General features: G+C 46.3%; 7 protein-coding genes across 7 annotated transcripts; 3 read left to right on the forward strand and 4 right to left on the reverse strand.

Moving 5' to 3' along the window:
* Positions 1-9: 9 nt before the first annotated feature.
* TRUGW13939_01623 (uncharacterized protein) lies at positions 10-5055 on the reverse strand (the record flags this gene model as incomplete). The annotated part of the gene is made up of 9 exons (XM_035484822.1): positions 10-164; positions 221-320; positions 372-481; positions 530-1223; positions 1271-1518; positions 1571-1877; positions 2083-2945; positions 3372-3622; positions 3683-5055. 9 exons carry the CDS (start codon positions 5053-5055, stop codon positions 10-12), a joined length of 4101 nt encoding a protein of 1366 aa, XP_035340715.1.
* A 452-nt stretch (positions 5056-5507) lies between these two features.
* On the forward strand, positions 5508-6893 carry TRUGW13939_01624 (uncharacterized protein; the record flags this gene model as incomplete). The annotated part of the gene is made up of 1 exon (XM_035484823.1): positions 5508-6893. The coding sequence occupies one exon, from the start codon at positions 5508-5510 to the stop codon at positions 6891-6893; it is 1386 nt and encodes a 461-aa protein (XP_035340716.1).
* A 351-nt stretch (positions 6894-7244) lies between these two features.
* TRUGW13939_01625 (uncharacterized protein) lies at positions 7245-8360 on the reverse strand (the record flags this gene model as incomplete). The annotated part of the gene is made up of 1 exon (XM_035484824.1): positions 7245-8360. The coding sequence occupies one exon, from the start codon at positions 8358-8360 to the stop codon at positions 7245-7247; it is 1116 nt and encodes a 371-aa protein (XP_035340717.1).
* A 499-nt stretch (positions 8361-8859) lies between these two features.
* Positions 8860-10575, forward strand: TRUGW13939_01626 (uncharacterized protein; the record flags this gene model as incomplete). Its single annotated transcript, XM_035484825.1, has 1 exon — positions 8860-10575. The coding sequence occupies one exon, from the start codon at positions 8860-8862 to the stop codon at positions 10573-10575; it is 1716 nt and encodes a 571-aa protein (XP_035340718.1).
* A 340-nt stretch (positions 10576-10915) lies between these two features.
* TRUGW13939_01627 (uncharacterized protein) lies at positions 10916-13049 on the reverse strand (the record flags this gene model as incomplete). The annotated part of the gene is made up of 8 exons (XM_035484826.1): positions 10916-11624; positions 11675-11878; positions 11958-12040; positions 12106-12268; positions 12331-12436; positions 12497-12607; positions 12666-12773; positions 12842-13049. 8 exons carry the CDS (start codon positions 13047-13049, stop codon positions 10916-10918), a joined length of 1692 nt encoding a protein of 563 aa, XP_035340719.1.
* Positions 13050-13567: 518 nt separating this feature from the next.
* TRUGW13939_01628 (uncharacterized protein) lies at positions 13568-14386 on the forward strand (the record flags this gene model as incomplete). The annotated part of the gene is made up of 3 exons (XM_035484827.1): positions 13568-13736; positions 13797-13954; positions 14006-14386. The coding sequence occupies 3 exons, from the start codon at positions 13568-13570 to the stop codon at positions 14384-14386; spliced, it is 708 nt and encodes a 235-aa protein (XP_035340720.1).
* Positions 14387-14997: 611 nt separating this feature from the next.
* TRUGW13939_01629 (uncharacterized protein) lies at positions 14998-16690 on the reverse strand (the record flags this gene model as incomplete). Its single annotated transcript, XM_035484828.1, has 5 exons — positions 14998-15474; positions 15526-15955; positions 16010-16136; positions 16186-16299; positions 16348-16690. 5 exons carry the CDS (start codon positions 16688-16690, stop codon positions 14998-15000), a joined length of 1491 nt encoding a protein of 496 aa, XP_035340721.1.
* Positions 16691-16926: the final 236 nt, after the last annotated feature.

Genomic DNA, 16926 nt, shown 5'->3' on the forward strand with positions numbered 1-16926 from the left:
AAGGATGTCTCAACCACCATCGAAGCTAAAAGCCGCCAGCTCCATCCACTGGTGCTCCAATTCTTGCCCGATCCACGAAGTGCGCCACCCCAGAGTCTCTTCTACACGGGACAGAAACTGCAGTGCTCCCTGTTGTTCGGCAGGCTGCCGCAGGCAATATCCAACTATAGACGGTGTCAGAAAAGAAGCTCCCAACCATTTCATTGGGAAGATGACTTACAGCGTTGGAGCAAATGAGAGGCTATGAAGTAGCTATTTTGAACGTTTTCATTCGATAATGATAGTCCAATGGCCGTAACTACATGACTGGCAATCTTTTTCTATTTTAGATATCAGCGATGAAACATAGCAGAGAGATAGATGAAACAAACTTCTGCAACGAGTCTAGCTCGGGACATTTCATAGTCCGTCATCTGCTGTGATGGCGCGTCGGACAACGTGAGGAATATTTTAGAAGCGTGATAGTACTGCAAGCCGACAACTAAAAAAGAGTCAGTGTTGCATCAGAAGGATCGGAAGGGAGACCAACCGGCCGGGGGCGACATGATCCATAATTCTGGAAAAGGTCGATCTGCTGACAGATCAGGAGCCTCGTATCGCAGTGGTTGCCATGTCCTTGGCTTGTTGCGGTGCCACTCCTCCACGTGGTCCGCCAGGCGCTGCCAGCTTTCCCGATCAATCGCGTACCCTGGCGTGGCACAGCATTGCTGAATGATGCATGCACATAAAAAGATGATAGCGTTAGCGTGGGCCGCATCATCGTCGCGATGAAAGACTGAGGATCGCTCATAATTCCGCATATCTAGCTGCATTGGCTCAGATTGAACTATAGACGAGTATATGGCCTGGCGTAGGAATTGCCAGCTCACGGCCTCGGCTATTCCCCCAGACGACGCGGATCGTGACATGAGATTGAGTAAGCGGTTGGAGCCAAGAAGGTGACATTTCCTGTCGGTGATCCTCTCTAGCTCCTCGTAAAACCGAAGCACAACCACGGTGATAAGGAGATTTTCATCATAGGTCTCCTGAGGTTGATTGAGGGCGACGATAAGCATTTCCAGGCACTCCCCATGAAAGGCGGACGCTTCACAATCGCTGCGATTTGTCAATATCGAATCATGTCTGGCCGCGAGTGCCAGGAGAGCTTTCAGCAGCATTGGTTCCTCGAGTGCTCGGCGGGGGACTTCGGTGCTGAAGTGAGACTGGGAGTCACAGATATCCGCCTGCTGCCGTTAGACCACGCGCTATGTTAAAAGCCCACAAAACTCACCACGGCTGCGATCTTTTGGATATAAGAGCGGATCAAGAATGCCTCTCGCAGAGATAATGTCGAGACATCGATTGGTCCAGGGCTGGGGGTAGTATCCAAAAGGATATCAGTTGGAACAGATTCAACTACAGTCGGGGCTATCGGTTGACTGTCATCCGGCGAAGGATATGATAACTCGGGTTCTTGATACTTGTCCTCTGATTCAAGCGGTTCACCCGTGAAGTCGTCGGTCTCCGACACAAAAGTCACTGGAGGATCTTGTTACTAGACCAGTCTGTTGTCGCTCGAGAAGAGGCATACCTGGCTGCGAGACACCCACCCAGACCTGTTGGTCATCCCAGACAAGGTCGAAGCGTGCCTGAGCACTATCACACTGCTGATATATGTGCCGAACAGGCCGGAACTTGAAGCGCGGCTCCAGATGACATGGCTGGCCTAAGCGCGTGCAGTAAGAGCACGAAGAGGCGCCAACAGGAACCACGCAGCGGACATGACGATTGCGACACAGAGCACAGCCCTTGGTCACTCGCATATTGCGATGATTAATGATTGCTTGGAGGAGTGAAAGAGGTGGCGACGACGACATGTAGTTACCTGGATAGTGCAGCTGACGTAATTCACGTAACTTAGTATTACCCCACCCCTATCTCTGATATCAACTTTATATTATTAGTATTAGTACAAAGTCAAACTAGGCGAACTTGCTAAGTTCCTTATCTATTGGACTAGGAGCTCCGATAACACTGGGTCTAAGAATACATATTTTTTTGGTCACAGCACCCGATGCACATTAATAGCGATCACCTCCACACTGACAAAGCATAGTATTGTAAGATATCTTCGGATAAAACAATGTTGTCCTCTGCGTTGGATGCGTTGGGGGCTCTTAGAAAGAGTTTTTCGAAATCAATTATTAGAGGAGCATTGGTGGTGGTAAGCGGACTTGTCGGCGTTGCCTGGCTCAAGACAAGATGCTGCGTGACCGCAGGCGCTTTTCTGTTCGGCTCCTGGCGTGTTGCTCGATTCACCAGCTCCCAAATTTCCATGGTGATTTCTCTTCTTGTTTGACTCACAGACAAGGTCAAAACGCTTTTGACCTCTCCGACTCCCGATGTAAGCCACCAGCTAGCATCCCTTGCCAGTTTGGCTTTGCCCTCGGACCAGCCAGCTTCAATAACCAGGGTCGGCCAGTCGCCTGAATACCCCGACGGTAGATTTATTGGGAGATATTGTTTGTCGGGACTTTTGATACGACCTCCGAACTCTCGGTCTGTTGACCCGAGATCTTCTAGCTGTAGGTCGACTCCGTTCATCGCCACGAGACTCCTCAGGAGTATCTTGTTGAAGGATCCAAGAGCAATTCCGTGCGGGGAAAGAGGTATCTTGACAACAAGCAGCTGTAACTCATCTTCGAAACTATCGTAGATTTGTGCGTCGTCTGTGGATAAATCTGTTTTGAAAGTTTGGAGATCGACGTGTGTGAAAACAATGAAGGGATTTTTACTGTTGGTAGTGTCGGCAGAGAGAAGCCTACGCTCTGCATCTAATGTTCGTACGAACTGGGCCTTGTTTGTGTATCGCACCTCCCTGGTGGACTTGGGCACGCCCAGGACATGTTGGTGGAAGGCGGATACCGTGCCGGTATCCATTTCGTATGTTGTTCCATTTTGTCGAACTGGACGAAGCAGGTTAGATATTGAGGCTCTGGATCGCATGAGATAGCTTTGCTTGATGGGAAAATGACGGCATTGACTGTGTGTAAGGTAAAACTGTTTTCTTTGTTTGCTTCCATGTGACCGCAGGTTGGCCTGGGGCGGAGATGTTGACAGATTTTACCTTGGTATAGTATTCCATGTCAAAAAGAACATGTGAATATTTGAACTTTTGGAATTTTGCATTGTGGTTGTATTTATTTAAAGAATGGGGGTGCTGAAGTCATAATGACACTGATACCACCACTTCAAATGTTGCCAAGTCAATCGACTCATTCAACGATATTAATTGATATGTAGTGAACATCCCAACGACCTGGATAACATTGAAGATTCCATGTCTTGACTCCAATGCCTTACAAGAGACTTGTAAACGCCTAGGTGATTACAATTCCGATAATTATTATTTCTCGAATGAGACACGGCATTGCTTGCCCTTTTTCCACGCCACATATTAGATTCTGTTGCAAAGAGAAAGGGGTAGGCTAGACGAACCTCGTTAATAGGAAACGAATCGTCATATACCAATTCAAATCGACTAGTTGAAGTCGGCGACAAGTTTTCAAATTCCGAACTCAGCGTTGTCGAGTACGTCTGGTAGATAGCTGCTAGCAGTGTCTTCATTTCTGCAAGCGCAAAACTATGTGTTTGGAATATTTACGAATGAGATATGTACTTGAGGAGAAGGACTATGACTTACTGCGTTCCAAGACACATTCTTGCTCCGCTAGAAAAGGGCCACCACCAGCGTTTCATTTCAGCTGTCTCTGCATCGCTTGCCAACCATCGATCCGGGTCAAAAGTGTTGGGACGTGGAAATATTTCTGGGTTCCGATGGAGAGAAAAAGCCTGGCAGCTGACAACTGTGCCTGCGGGAATGTGGTAGCCATCGATTGTAGTATCTTGAGTACTGGTACGAGGCTGAGATGCTGGAATAGGAGCATATAGACGTAATGTTTCTTTGATTATAGCGTCAAGTAAAGGCAATTGGTCGCATACATCCACTGGTAAAATGGATCCAGTGCCCGCCAAACCGGAAATTGCGTCCTTCACTTCCGCTATAAGGCGTTGTTGATATTGTCGGTGTTTTGGGAGCGACAGAACCCAGAGAGCAAACATTAATGTATCGCTTGTCGTTTTAAGTCCGGCATCAAGGTTGTCAGCACACTCTGCGACAATTTCCATGTTGGAGAGGTGTTTCCCCCCAGAATTGCCATTTTGTCCATGGATCAATCTCATCATGAGACCCCCTTCACTGGCTTTATCCTGGCAATGAGTATTAAAAGTCCTCAACGCAAAATCTTGAAGGCCAGTATACGCCAACGGCATTTTTCCCGGCAGAATGCCAAACAAATCAATGATCGATCTCAGGAGCGAGCTGCAAGACATCACCAGCCGAGTATAACGTGGAACATGTATTCGGAACCACGAATACCTGCGTGCCGTGGGCTCGTGAATGTCACTTAGGATCTGCCTATCCGATGATTGTCCCATCAGAGCCTTTGTGGCCCCGCGATCCCCAAAAACCAGCCAAGTCATGTTATCCAGAGAGAAGAAGTGTAGGCTCTCGGCCAGATTTGACGCTGTTTGTGGGTCTGATTCGATCAAGTCTATAAACTGCTTGGCTTTTGACTGAACCGAGTTGGCCACCGAGCCCTTTAGAACGGTCGATTTTGAATACATTTGACTCATGGCCTTCTTTCGAGCTGCGTGATCGAACGAGGAGTAAAATGTAAACAACTGCTTTTGCCCGTACATACTGAATATGCGGTAAAAGGCCGCTGGGCGACCAAAGGGACTGCCGGCCCCGTAGATCTGACGCAAGGCTGTAAGACTGTTGAATGAGACTTCGTTAGGACCGATGCGCACAACTGTGCCATATTGTTGATGGAGGCGGTGGATTGTTCGCGTGCGTGTGCCCTGGAAGTCCTCCTTGATTAGTCCCAGGCCGGTCAGGGCGAACAACTTAGGGCCTGGAATTTTTGCCAAAGGACATGAGAAAAGTATCCAGTACACATGGTGAAATAAGAAAGCAACGCCGATGGCTACTATGCTGGAAGCTACGAGAGGCATGGTCGTATACAACACTCACCTAAGAAAAGACCATTTAAGTCTAAGATTATAGCTTCATATTAAATATTTAGTGTTCAAGATTCAACGAGGGCCCGACCAATACCGAGTAATGCGCCCAATACAATTGATAAAACTAAAATAGAGTTTGTTGCAGCTGTCAAAAGTCCAAGCGTGGCAAACAAGGGTTAAATTTCCGCATTCGGCATATCTAGGTGGGCTTCCAGCTTTCCCCACGGAAAGCTACTTTGATAACGTTTCGGCGTAACATCGTGTTCAGAACCGGACGGGATGTTACCACTAGATAGAACACTCGGGGTAATACTCCAAATTGGGTGATTAGTTCAACATGCGACCAGCAAGGTATAAAAAACGAATACGCTCTTGTATCCTACATATCAACAACTCAGGAACACAAAACTTCTCTTGCTTCTTCTATTCTTGCTCAGACAAAGATGGCACCACTCAAGAAAGCCGAACCCTTCAAGAAAGCCCTGTACTTTTCAGAGGCCGAGTTTAAAGAGCGTCAGCGACGGGCTCTGGAGCTCATGGAAAGAGAGAAGCTCGATGGTTTCCTCATCACCAAACAAGAAACCCTTTACTACTTGACCGGCTTTGATACTTTTGGCTATGTCTTCTTTCAAGCCATGTACTTCCACAATGATGGTTCCATGCGTTTGATCACTCGTATCCCCGATCTGCGCCAGGCCCTGTACACGTCAACCTTGGGCCAAAAAGATGTCCTTATTCGATCCGACGACGCCGGAAGCAATCCAGTCTCATTGGTTCCAAAGGTCTTGAAGGAGTTTGGAATCAACTCGCCCTCGAAACGAATCGGTTATGAACCCGATTCTTGCTCTCTGACTCACCGCTTGGGGAAAGCATTAGAAGCAGCTATTGACGGCCTGTGCGTGCTCGTCGATCAAAGCGATCTGTTTACCCGCGAGCTTCGCATTATCAAATCGGAAACCGAAATGCGCAAGGTTCGAAAGGCCGCGTATCTTGCCGATTTTGCTCTCGTGCGTGCCCTTAAGCTGGCCAAACCCGGCGCCTATGAAGGCGACTTATGGCGTGAAATCACTGGCACTGTCTATGAGGGTGGCGGGGATGATCCTGCAAATGAGAATATCCTTGTATCCGGTAACAAGGCCGTTCTCACCCGTTATTCGACGGGTAAACAAAAGATCGATCGCCAGCTCACGCTCGAGCATGCTGCGGTTTATAAGCATTATCATGCGTGTCTAATGCGCACAATTCCTATTGGCGGAATTACAAAGCTGGCTCGAGAAATGCACCGGATCAATGTCCTTCAAATGGAGGCCGCTATGGAAGCCCTCAAACCAGGAAAAGAGATTGGCGATGTGTTCGAAGCTTACGCTCGTGTCGCGGACGAGAATGGCTTCCGGGACCAACGTTTTAATAGTTGCGGCTATAGCTTGGGTGCCACTTTTTCGCCTACGTGGATGGATTTCCCCATGTTTGTGCGAGGCCAAAACGTGGTTGCTCAGCCTGGGATGGTGTTTTTCATTCATATCATCCTGATGGATAAGGCGACTGATACTGCCAGCTCAGTTGGCCAGACGGTGGAAGTAACCCAAGACGGATGTGTTCCGCTGTCTAAGCTTCCGTTCTGCCTTACACGAAGACAGACTATTGCCGCTTGGAAAAAGGTCCGAAAGGAGGACTATGGGTTCAGTGCTGAGGAGATCGATGACGGGGAGAATCTCCAAGACGTCGATCTCAGCGACGGGGATGTTGATGAGGAGGACTACGATGTTGAGTACGATTTCGGTGACTACCAGTCAGCAACTGCACTTGGTGATCCAACAAAGAGTGCTTAATTGTGTCAATATATTGATGCGTATTTAATTAGCCTTCTATTAAGCTTTTACTGCCTTATTGCCTTTCTAATCTTTCTTTCTTGGAACTTTTAGGGTTCTATCTTGCTTCTATGAGATTTCTCATGATTCAGTAATAGCCATTCATATAGCACTTAAATTGAAACATACAGTAACTTCTCATTTTTCTAGTATATTATAAATGTACTGGCCGTTCTTTGAATGTTCTAGTAGTAGTACGCAAATCTTAAATCTTAATTTTACATGTGAAGGATCTATATGTACATATATCACAAGGTAGCTCTGTCAACGAATCATTGCACGATATCTGCTCGAGGTAACTGAGATTACCACCTAACTATATTCATTCATTTTTGAGGTGATATTATATCCACCTGATACAGCCTTGGAGACATGGTCAGGCGGCAAGGTTTTGGTGATTTGTACTGCCGCGGCAATAGCAGCCTTGAGGCTTTCAATTGCCTCATCACTGATTTGATGATGAAGAGAAATCCTTTCATCCATCAGTTTCACATTGAATTTTTCACACTGTTCCAACAAAATGCCCATATCCAAATTAGATTTGTTCGCGTCGATGAAGTAAAAATTGGTATCAACTGGAATTTGAGGTACAACACCCAACGCCGCCAAGTCTTTCTCCAGTTTCTTTGTCTTCTCATGCGTATCTTTCATGGTAGGCCAGACTTCGTTCAGCGCTACCATGGCTGGTGCCGTCAAAACACCAGCCTGTCGAATGCCGCCCCCTAGCTGCTTCCTTAGCCACCTAGCTCGCTTGATGTTGGATTTAGTGCTGGCGAGAACACCGCCAATCGGTGCTCCGAGACCCTTTGATACACACATCGATACAGTGTCAAAGTACTGGCAATAATCGGCCAAAGAATAGCCAGTTGCTGCAGAGGCATTCCATAAGCGAGCCCCATCGCAATGAACTTTGATATCATGGGCGTGTGCGAATTCAGAGATTTTCTTTATCTCTTCCATGGGCGTCAACACTCCGCCAGTGGTCACCTCGAGACTGATCACCTTTGTCGGCGCCGTGTGAATATCATCTCCCAAGGTAACCCACCTCTCGACATCGTCCAACGTCAAATATATGCCATTGGCAGGGTGAACGGCGGTTACCATCGCCTGCGACAGCGCCGCCAACCCAGACCCTTCCTCGGCGTAGACATGGGCGCGGTAGTCACATAACACCGAGTGTGGAGGCTGGTTGAGCTGCACGCGGACTCCGAGTTGGTTGCCCATTGTTCCAGAGAGCGTGAACAAGGCGTCTTCCATTCCGGTCAATCGTGCGATTTCCCGTTGAAATTCGGTGGTGATATGGTCTTCCTGGTATACATCGTCTCCAAACGATGCGTTCGCCATCGCGGCCAACATGGACGGCGTTGGGGTGGTGAAGGTGTCACTGCGGAAGTCATTGGCAGCCGGTGATACCTTGAGACTCGACATTTTTGCGTTTGTCATTGAGCCTTGCAAATTGAAGCACGCAGTCCATGGGAATTTGCTAACCTGGATATCAATTGATGATTAGCTGCAAGGGATATAATATAACCAGTTAACGCCTTACCACATCCGACAGTGTGGGGCAAGATTCTTATTGGCGGAGTAAGATTCCTATACATGTACTGTAAACGAGACGGATTAAGATTCCACAATCAGAATAACACTCCACCTCTAATCTCAGGGTTGCATTGACGTAACAACTTTATATTTTCCCCGCATAAGGATAAGAAGTGAGAAGTAATTTACGAGTATTGTATACAATCGTAGAATGTAAAATAATACTTGCGTGCCAAAAGCCGTGCATCCGTAGCTCATCAGGATTCCGGTACTATTCCGGCCCATAGAATGAAACATCTCCCGAAAAGTTCCCCTATTATTTAAGTATATCACTTTCTATCTCGGGAGATTTCGTCCATTAGATGCATTGACACTTCTTACCTTGACAATGGCTGAAACCCCCAATCAGTCTCGAGATAAGAGCTCGGCTAGCCCTTGGTTTATGCGCAGCGCACTTGCAATTGGCCTTGCTGTAGTGTTTATCGCACTTCTTAACAATGCCAGACAGTCCTCTACCTCACATTGGTTGGAGTCGTACGGACCCGGAACAGAGTCCGAGACATGCCAGCAAGTACCGAAGCTGTCCCCAACAAATAAACGAGTCGAGACATACATTCGTGAAACGGTCCAGTCGGCGGAATACCAGCGAGAAGTCATCAAAAAGCTCTCGGGAATTATTCAAATCCCATCTGAAAGTTATGACGAATTGGGACCCATTGGTGAAGACGATAGATGGGATATATTCTTCCAAATAGAGAGTTATCTCAAGGATACCTATCCCACGGTATTTCAGAACGTCAAGCTAGATCATGCCAATACGCACGGATTGATCCTGACATGGCAAGGCAGCGTCTCTCCCTCGCAGGCCAAACCGATTCTCTTGCTGGCGCATCAAGACGTGGTGCCGGTCCTTATGGAGAATGTGAAGGATTGGACTCATCCGCCATATGATGGTCACTACGACGGCGAGATTATCTGGGGTCGCGGTGCCACGGACGACAAGGGCTACCTAATATCTATCATTGAGACCCTAGACCTTTTGATCAAGAGCGGATTTACACCAAAGAGAACAGTTATCCTGGCATTCGGCTGTGACGAAGAGATCAGCGGCGAAAATTGCGGAAGACCCATCTCGAATTTCCTGCACGAGCAGTACGGAAACGATGGGATATACTTGATCATGGACGAAGGGTCCACAGGTATCCAGAGAGAATTCGACCGGTCTTTTGCCATGATTGGTGTCGCAGAAAAGGGCTATTTAGACGTCGGAATCAACGTCTCGTCGACCGGTGGCCATGCGAGTAACCCGCCGGATCATAATGCCATTGGCATCCTGTCGGAAATTGTGGTTGCAATTGAGAACAATCCATTCCTGGGAAAAATCACTTCGAAGAATCCAATGTTTCATTTCTTGGAGTGTGCCGCCGTCTATGCTGCTGGGTCGAGCTTCCCAATGTCGGATCGCCGCACGCTGAGCAAGGCTGCTGCCCAAGACAACAATATCAGCCAGAAGCAACTCGACCAGGCACTCGGCAATATGAAATACCACTTCAGGACAAGCCAGTCTATGGGAAAGATCAACGGTGGCGTCAAGATTAATGCCATCCCAGAAACAGCCTCTACAATGGTCAACTTGCGCCTTGCGGTTGAAACTAGTATTGCTCAGGTTGAGGCGCACTACGAGTCTCTAGTTAAGACAATTTCTAGAAAGCATGGAATGGTATTCAAAGGCTTTCATTCTACATGCGATCCTTCCGTTTCACGGAAGATTTGCCTGTTCGGAGTAGACGCCTTAGAGCCAGCTCCCATTTCTCCTGCTGATGCCGAATCCTATCACATTTTGTCTGGCACCATCAAGAATGTCCTCAAGCCACTTGGTCAGGATGACGAGCTTATTGTAACACCTTATTTAATGCCAGCAAACACCGATACCAAGTTCTTCTGGGCGCTGACCAAGAACATCTACAGATTCACGCCTGTGAATCTAGTGGAAAACCTGAACCGAGCGCATACGACCAATGAATTTATTCGAGCTGATGAATTTGTGCGAGAGCCTCTATTTTTCGCAAGCTTAATTCTAAATTCAGATGACGTTGTGGATTAATGAAAGAGGGTTTTTATTTAGATATTGTTTCACACATTAGGGAATGAAATTGGAATTTCCAATCAATCTTTGACCAGAATCAATCTATACGGTAGACCAGTTGACATGTAGAGTGAGCCTTCTCCCTTGGAATGTCTAATTTCTTTTTATTATTAGAAGTATTAATTATCGGCTCGAGGTATATACCATCTACAAAAGTGACTGGAAAATTAACCAAAAAAGTTTATTCCGAAAACAGAAAGCGGTACCAGTCATACTAGGAAGAACAGAAATATCCAAGAAATATCAACTAGAGAACAGCGATTATAACCAAAACTCCGCCAAGAACTACCATCTAGCCCTACTCGAACCAGCTGTTGAGCCAACCCGAAATCTTGCCTCTTTTCCGCGGTTCATACATTGCCTCGTAGAGGTCAATCTGCGCCTTTGTATCTCCAAGCTGAAGATCTGCCTCCCCCAGCCGAACGTATTGCGTCTGCTTGACGACCTTCCAAAACACAAATGCCACGATGAAAAAGCCGACCATAAGGTAAGAGGTACAGAAGGTCGTGACATCCCAATTGCCGTGAATAAACACAGTGTAGCCGAGAATCAAGGTTATAACAAATGTCATCACTGCGGCATAATACGCCGCATAGGGTTGGAAGAATCCACGGTAGGGCAAGGTGTTTCGGTCGATGCCTTGACGTTTGAGAGCAGCGTAAAAATGCAGATATGTCACGATAGTGGCGAAGTAGTTGATCAGGTATGACGCCGTGCAGATTCCTACCAGCCAATTGAGGACAGTAGCGGAGGTATTGCCGAGTTGTAAAAAGGAAAGAAAACAGAACGCGAGCGATGCGATGGTCGCGTAGACTGGGATACCAAAGCTGTTACACTTTGCAAAGACAGCCGGCGCTTTGCCATCCACTGCGAGACCGTGGAGTGTACGGATAGACGAATAAACAACATTGTTACCGCAAGATATAACGGACGTCAGGATCAGAGCGTTGACTAGGGACGGAAGACCTTTAATTCCGAATTGTACCATTGAAATGACATAGGGGGAGCTATATCAAAATTAGTATAGGTAAACAGGGATTATAGTGACAGTACTTACGCAGCTCCGGTGCTACCCTCAGTTCCTTCGATATATTGGAGCAATAATTTGTCGTTGTAAGGAATGACAATCCCGACACAGAGAGCGCCGCCAAGAAAGAAAATAAGGAGACGCCAGACGAAAGAAGAGAAAGCCTTTCGCATCAATTTTCGAGGGTTCTCTGATTCGCCAGCAGTCATGGCGATGAATTCAGGGCCGACCATACTACATATATATATGATATGTCAGTCACATTTATTGGAAGGGAGGCACAGTTGATGGTGGTTAAATAGTGGGTACTGACGTGAAGGAACCCTGGATTATACAGGAAAGGAATCCGAGAAAGCGTCCGGTGTTTCCAGGAACGAGGTATTCAACAAATCCACCCTTTAAACATGACTATTAGCAAGATGGGGCTACATTAGGGAGTGAAATCGTTCGCTTTTGCTTACCGGATTTTTCCAATAAGTAAAACCATAGGCCCAGTGGTCTGGGTTGCCACCAACCATGGTGACAAAGGTGTAGGAGATGAGCCCTATCATAAGGAAGACCTTGAAGATGGCAAGGTAAAACTCGGCAGTTCCAAAATACCGGACCGCGAGCCCGTTGAGCCCACTACGACGCTCAGGTTAGCACTTTCAGTCCGACTGGGACTTTTATTGGTGTAGGTGACTTACGCATAAATCACGAAACAAATCACTATAACTGCAGCCACTGGGATTTTGTCGGTCCAATAGGTAAGAAGCACATTGACTGCCGTGATTTCATACGGGATAGCGAAGGCTGAGTGTAGAAAATTCAGTCAGGGTGGAAATATAATGACCTCGAGGGACTAAGACTTACCCATAAGAAAGAAATAGTTCCATCCCATTGCAAAGCCCCAGGCATCATCCACCCAGAATCCGCCTAAGCGGACAAAAGGTGACGCGATAGGGAGATAGGTAACCATCTCGGCTGTATCTCTTCAGTAGCTGTCGAAATATTAAAAAAATACGGAAATGGGAGAACTCACCGAAGCATTGATTGACGCACCAGATGACAGTTCCGTAAACAACAAACCCCAGGAAAAGGCCCGCTGGACCGCCTTTTGGCAAACTTGCTCCCATCTGTACAAACAAGGCTATTGCAAAAAAAAAAAAAAAAAAGGTGGTTAGTTTCTGTATTTTGATACCTATAAGACGAACTTACACGTTCCGATAGCGCCACCCACCGCCAACATTTGGATCTCCTTTCCTCCTAGTCTCCGATGGAGGTGCTCAGAGCCAGCGGAGATGAGCTCAGAGGTCAAACCCTCCTCACTATCGTGCTTTTCATCCAGACTTTGGCTGATGCTCTTCGCTACTTTAGGGGTATCCTTGCGGCCATCCACCTCCGAAGAGTGTTTTTGTGGTTCCATGGCGGTCAAAGTGCCTTGGGGACGAAATGAAAGGATAGTCAATATAGTTGAAGAATAATATGGTAATTATTTATTCATGAGCATCGGAAAATGGATAGAAGTGATGGAGTTGTAGGGTTATTAACTCAATGTCAATGTAAGAGACAAAGACCAACTAGCCCAATGCAGCCTCTCTCCATGTGTACTCTAGTCATAATAATAAAATGACCCACTTGTGCTATTATACTACTTCGTGTTCCGTTATCTCGGATTCGTAGGCGACGGGGCAAATTTCCCAGTACGACCTTTCCCCGCACTCTAGTTCCACTTCGGTTATCTTTGACCTTCTGAATTTCGCCACTTTTTTTAACTTTGGCTGTGATAGTACCTCGTATGTCAGATATCGTATTTCTAGTATTGCTTTTTTTTCCGCGGGAAATTTGCGTGCCGTTCTTACCCTGGCGTTTATCTTTTGAAGGCAAGTACGTCGTTATTGTTTTTTTTGATAGCACAGTGTTCAGTACGAGGCTTTTTCCCCAATGGCTCAATTGTCACTCCCCAAGCAACTGGCCAACTTTACCAGTTCCACGACTGGCCTGGACTTGGGCCTCCGCCTGCTCCATGCATTGACCCTTATCGGAACCGGGATTGAGCTCGATAGCGCTACTATCATGAGATGTTCAGTTGCAGCAGAACAGATAGGACTAGGTGGGTTGATTGCTACTATTCTTCCATAGCATGAATTTCCAGTATTAATTTTACCTTCAGGGAGGCGGTATCTTCGCTTCTTCGATTTCCTCGGTTGTTTCCAAAATGTTCAAGACATTTTGGCTACAGGAAATTCCATGAGAACGAGGAAGCAAATTCTAGATATGGCCGAATCCAGCGCTTTGGGAATGTATCTGGTTTTGGAGGGAACGACCATGGTGAGTTGTCCGAATTCCAGATAATAGCGCAATGCTAAACATATAATACAGCTGCATGACATGAATATCTACTCAGTTTCGTGGTACACGCCAGTTCTACTTGAAGCGTACAAGTTCTGGTTCTATGCCATTTGTATAGCAATTGCTAGAACTATGTTGGATCTTCTCCTTGAACCAGTGACATCCGTATATCACAATAGCTCTGGGGATGCCAACGAAAAAAAGGGGGGCAAATCCGGCAATCCCTCTCCCTCGGAACCTGTCCCATCGACTGTATCTCTCTTGAACCAGCTTGTGATTGACAGTTTGAACTTGACAATCCCCGGGTCTTTATTGGGATGGATCCCTGTGAGTGACATGGGCGTTGCTATCGCGATGCTGATTACCACTATACTTGTGTGGCCAGCTGTCTGGGGGAAAACGCAGAAGTAGATTGCGATGTCAATTGACTTGTGAGAGGGTATAGCGTCTAGAATTATGCATGTGTAGTATATAGAATAGACACAAGAGAAATAAAGAATAGTAAGCTAATAGAGTCTTTTCACCCAAACCCTGGCAGTCTGTTTTAACTTTTAACCGAGAGGGCAGTAAGTCACTGGTAGTCCTATTTTTTCTTGGAAATTTTGACCGCATCGTCAACGATAACGATATCTGTAGGCATCAATCTATAGATATAACGTGCCTTTAGGCGTTAGGGCTACCAATGATAACAGGCGTGTTACCGATTAGACACGGACTATATTGCCTAACATGGCACCAGCAATATGCCCAAGGTCTCAGTTCATTTCTCAATCGACATAACATTTTGTAAACTACATGAAAATACCTATATGACAAATATGTGCGATGCCTGGCTAAGGTTTAGTAAATTATAGCCTTGATTATAGAACACATCGACACACATCTGATGTTCTTGTCTTATTCCCTGATATTTAAGCCTTTTCTATAATCCTATATCCACTCTCAGATTAGCCCTAATATTGTATTAAATCCGTAATCAAAAGTTAGGTAATTGAGCTCAAACCATATGCTCACTACCTAATTTAGGAATCCATCCCCAGAAATAGAAGCGGGATCAAAATCACAGCAAAAAGAGATCCGGCAACGGCAAATGGAAGGCCTGACCACTCAATTCCCATGTGCATACCTGCAGCATACAATTTGGCAAAGACTGGCCCGGCTATGATGATACCAATTGATTGGGATACGGACATGGCCGTGTACAGAGTCGCGACATGTTCCGCTGGAGTGAAAGAAGTGGCGACGCTGATAATCGCGACCACGAATGGCATGGAGAGTGATAGAAATAGACACCCGATAATGAGTGGTATTGGGCCAGATGCGATGAAGATCAAGAAATAACCTATTATGCCAGATACTGCGGCGATTCTGGAGATAGTTAGGTCTTTTTTCAGAGTGGTGCAATGCAATCGCCGGATAAGAAAGGACGACAATAGCGGCACAAACACGAGGAAAGTTGCTAGAGTCATGCAGCTTCGAATTAAATTCAGATAGCTTGCCTGTATTAATGGTTAGTGAAATTAAAAGCCAGAATGTAAGCGAGAACCTACTTGAGAGATACTCCAGTGGTACTTTGTAGATGCATACTGCATGAGCAGAAACGAAGAACTTCTATCTAGAATGCCGGCCAAAACAACCGCCAGACAAATAAGAAGTCTGGGGTTTCTCCATATGAATTCCGTTTCAGTGACAAAGTGTTCTGCTTTGCTGATGGCAAGACGAAGCAAGCTCCGTTTTAATAATGATGCCTGAAGAGGTCCTGCAATTTCCTGATCGCCAGGGTCCTCCAGCACCAGTCTTCTATTTGATTCATCAAGGGTTTCAGGAACCAAGACGCTGAATGCGGCTCCGACAAGTACGAAAATTGGGCCTAGCATAAATGGAATCCACGGGTTAATAATCATGGTGGTTGCACTGATAGGAGTCGCTACCACTTCGGCGATGTTAGGCAATGAGACCAAACAAAATAAAGCGGTAGCTCTGCTTCGAATTAGTATACGATTTTTGTTCCTTCAAATCTGAGAGCTCAAATACCTTTGCTCTTCATTGAAAACGTCAGCTATGATGGTCATTAGCATGAACATAGCAAACTGATCACCACCTCCGGGTGCTCGAAACATCCCAGTCAACCAAACTAGGCGGAGAGGCCAGTTGAACCAGCCTGTGATAATCAGTATATCAACGTTGTAAATGAGCCAGGGTATCCGTACAGAGAACTCTCGGCCAGCATTCACTCAATGCTGTCGCTGCTGTGGAAAGGATAACAAAGGGTCTTCGTCCAATTTTGTCCGCCAGAACGCCATAAGGCAGGGCCAGAGCAAGGGCTGCTTGGGGCGTCAGCTACTGTTTGAACAGATGGAGAGGCAACCTACCTGGTAAAACATCAAGAGTGTTCTTCCATCCACTGATTAAAGCAAGCTCGCTCTGTACATGCTCTGATTTGCAAATACTGTCAATATATATATTCGCATGTGCAGCCTCCTGGTCGAGGGACCGCTTGTAGTTTTCACAAATGATGTCCTCGAATATCTTTAATTGTGGAGCTGTCCCTACGAAATGCCCAAAATTGACAGAAAACATCAGGAAGGCTGCGATTAGCATTACCCTCCATTGAATCCACGTCCATCGGGGAAGAATCTTGCTTAGTATTCCCTGTTGAGATCGAGAACTTTCCAGAAGAGGGGTGTTTTCGTTGTTATCTGTTGCGGAGACCATTCTGATGAGGTTACGTCTCAAAGAACTCGAGCTTGAAGTCAAAGCGGCACCGCCAAAAAAAAAAAAAAAAAGGATACTGTGTATAATTTAAAATGCTGTGTCTACATATTGGTAGTTCATTCTCTGTTGTGGGTGATTCAATGTTGAAATACAGGGGTAACTAGGCAGCCAGGAAACATGGCAATCCGGAAGAATGGTAGATCCGAGATATACACTCGGAAAATTTTGGTCGCCAT

The sequence above is a fragment of the Talaromyces rugulosus genome, chromosome I (genome assembly GCF_013368755.1).
Source record: "Talaromyces rugulosus chromosome I, complete sequence".
NCBI classification, from domain to species: domain Eukaryota; kingdom Fungi; phylum Ascomycota; class Eurotiomycetes; order Eurotiales; family Trichocomaceae; genus Talaromyces; species Talaromyces rugulosus.